Source organism: Meleagris gallopavo, chromosome 12, assembly GCF_000146605.3.
Source record: "Meleagris gallopavo isolate NT-WF06-2002-E0010 breed Aviagen turkey brand Nicholas breeding stock chromosome 12, Turkey_5.1, whole genome shotgun sequence".
NCBI classification, from domain to species: Eukaryota; Metazoa; Chordata; class Aves; order Galliformes; family Phasianidae; genus Meleagris; species Meleagris gallopavo.
In genome coordinates this window covers 5,789,700-5,792,790 of record NC_015022.2, presented here as the reverse complement: position 1 = coordinate 5,792,790, position 3,091 = coordinate 5,789,700, and the positions used below count along the sequence as shown (strand labels likewise).

General features: G+C 44.0%; 1 protein-coding gene across 1 annotated transcript; it reads left to right on the top strand.

Annotated features, from left to right (window-relative positions):
* Nucleotides 1–6: 6 nt before the first annotated feature.
* On the top strand, nt 7–1,076 carry LOC100540806 (Krueppel-like factor 13). Its single transcript, XM_010717294.3, has one exon. The coding sequence runs from the start codon at nt 78–80 to the stop codon at nt 621–623; it is 546 nt and encodes a 181-aa protein (XP_010715596.1). The 5' UTR covers nt 7–77; the 3' UTR covers nt 624–1,076.
* The last annotated feature ends 2,015 nt before the right edge of the window (nt 1,077–3,091 follow it).

Sequence of the window (3,091 nt, the reverse complement as noted above, 5' to 3'; positions counted from 1 at the left end):
TTTTTTTTTTTTAACGGAAGGAAAAGTGCTTTTTTTCTCACCTCTTCTGTTTGGATTTCTTTTTGAACTTATGAAAAATGGCAACGGCAGCATACGTGGATCATTTTGCAGCAGAATGCCTTGTTTCTATGTCGAGTCGTGCTATTATCCATAGTCCCAAAGGGGAGACTGATCCCCAGCCTGATGCCACAATGTGTCCTTCATCGAATGGAGAAGAGAAGTGGGAAGTTAGAGAGACCGGGAAGGACAATGGATCGTCACTGATGGTGGTAGCCAGCATTTTGGCAGATCTGAACCAGCACGTCCCAAACTCACCCGCTCTCAAAAGGGAAAAAACAGAGACCTTTGATATCACAGAAAAAATACACATTTCTATCGCTCCTAAGGAGTTTGGGGAAGAAAGTGTGTCTTCGGCTAGTAAGCGTGGAGGAGGAAAAGCAACCACACCTACTAGCCTGGCTGCAGTAACTGAGCCAAGCCCAAGACAAAAGAACAAACGCGGGAGAAGCTGGACTGACCCTGGATCACCCCAGAAAAAGCACAAATGCCACTATGTGGGGTGTGAAAAAGTTTATGGCAAATCTTCCCATCTTAAAGCTCATCTAAGGACCCACACAGGTTAGTTGCAATCCAGCCAGAGATTTATTTGTTACAGCTTGGTAATTAAAATGAATGTTGGAAAAAACAAAAAACAAAACTTGTATTTGGCCACCATTATGTTTTCACCTTTCAGAGCTCAAGCTAGGAAAAAACAACCAAAAAAAAGTCCTCTGGGAATAAACCCTTACTGGGCATAAACCCTACTGGGCATTGGTTCAAAGCTATGTTGCCCTTTTTATTACTTAATATCACAGGGAACGGAGCATTTGTCGTCTGTGTGGATCCTACCAAGCTGTAATTTTTAGTTGCTAGCTGCCTTCTTCAGTGCATCTTCTACTTCCCTTTCCAAAGCTTCTTACCCTCCCCCACCTACTTTTTCTTGCCCTGTGCTCCCATCGCTGCCTTTATACTTGTTTATTGCTTCCCATACAAGCATCAGTACCCTTAATACTTTAAAATTAAATGTTCTAGAGGCACCCAAATGGCTGTGTTTGTTTCTTTCTTTAGCAGGCATTTTTGTGAAACTAGAGCAGGCAAGAAGGCAGTTGAAAGGCTAAACATGAATCACAAGGAGATACTGAACATAAGTGCAGAGGGACATGGGCAGCCTCAAAAAAAGCTTTTGAGGGCTGATTTCAGTAGCAACAACAACAACAAAACATTTGAATGCTAACACTAACTTTTTCTGATCAGCGTTCACTTCTTGGTGAAGTTTCATTTGACCCCTTCTTTGTTGCTGTTACATGAGTCACGCTCACAGAAAAAGTTGAAGCCTTGCAAGCACCATGGAAGCTAGTGAAACACTTAGGAATACTATCTTGAAAAAAGGCCCCGTGATATGCCATACTTCATACCTCTGCCTAGTGGTGGGGAGCAGGATGGCCTCCTTCACTTGGGGAGCACCAGAAACTGGGGAGATTAATCTCTGCTGGAGATCTGGGCATAGCACTTATGGCAAGGGACCACACAGACAAAAGCAGGCTCGTGCAAGCTGTTGCACTGAGTTATTTCAGACAAATTAGTTTACTAAAGTCTGTGATCAGTTTACTTCTGATGTTCAGAAAGAGATCAGAACCACACGATAGACACCTCCTGAACCATTATAAACTAGAAGTGGCAGCCCCACCCATACAACCAGACTTCTACATGCATACCTAGCTTTTCCTGCCACCTTTTTGGTATAAAACAAGAGCCACGCTAAACTGAGGATGTTTTTGCTCTGTGGGAGAGAATAAAGACCCATCAAGTTAGAGCATATGGACGGACAATTCCCTGTGCAGCACAGCCAAAGGAACAGCGTGTTCCTGGCACCCCGGGCAGCTTGCCCTGCTTTGCACTGTGCAACTGTTCTTTGCCTGTTTAGAATTAGACAGAAAAGGTGTTTGCATGGAATTGTCTCCATTATTTTCAGTTCTTTTGCTCTCATTTCTGGCCTTTGCCATTGCCCTAGAAGTGAAAGATAAACTCAGCAACGTTACTGGGTTCTCAAACCAACTCGATACCTACGGGAACTCCCTGATTAAAGAGAGGAGGGCCGGGCTATGCCCGCCCTGTGGGGAGAGGAGCAGAGTAGGGGGAGCAGCGCTCTAGGCTGCCACTGAGCAGAGTCATTCGGGGACGCTGGCTTGCCTCCAGGTTCTCGCAGTTGTGTGGGTTTGTTTTTTTTTTTAACTCTTCATTTCCTGTATTATTTTTTTTTTCTCCTCAAGTCTGTAGGGCTTAATTTGTGATTGCTGTAACCAATGGCACACAGAGAGAAGGAGAACATGTGCATGAGAGCTAGAGGAAAAGCAGGAAAAGGACTGGTTTTGCCCAGGGAGTGGCAGGACCCTCAGGAACTAGAGCTTCTTTGGTTTTTTTTTGTGTCCCCAGTGTCTGTGTGGGAAGCTTTAAACTAAGCTGCCAAGTCTTCTTCCTCACTGGCAACAGGTCTGTCTCTGTTTGGATTCAGTTTAAAGGCTTTAATACCTCTTACTTGTCTTTCAGTGTTTCCCAAGGTGTTTGTGCTATTTTTATTTATTTTCTTAAAGTAAGCTGTGACAGGCTTGGAAAAGCTAACATGCAGTGACTTACAGGCTGGTTGAACTCCAAAACACATAATGGGGTTTTACTGGTTTAGAAGATGGGTCTTGGGTCTCCTCTGCTTTTCACCTACCAAAAACTTACCTAGCTAATATGTACACATCGGTCTACCCATCTGTCATGTGCGTCAGATAGTGGCTAGCCACACCACCAGACTGTGAAATGTACTTTAAGCAGCTGCCCTAGTAACTCCCAAACCTGATTACTAACCACCAATCAAAAGCTTCTGCTATGGAGTGAAAATTTTCCATGTGCTGTATGACTAGACCAGCTGGTATTTAGGGGCAAATTGAAGTACTGCAGGCTAGAAGATACCAATGATAGTGCTGGAGGTATTTGTACAGTGTAGTTTATGACCAGCTTTAGAAACTTGCTTGCCTTTGTCAGCCACAGTGCTCACAAATTAAAG

Coding starts and splice junctions, on each gene's coding strand:
- LOC100540806 (XM_010717294.3), top strand. CDS start 78: ATGGCAACGGCAGCATACGTGGATCATTTTGCAGCAGAATGCCTTGTT.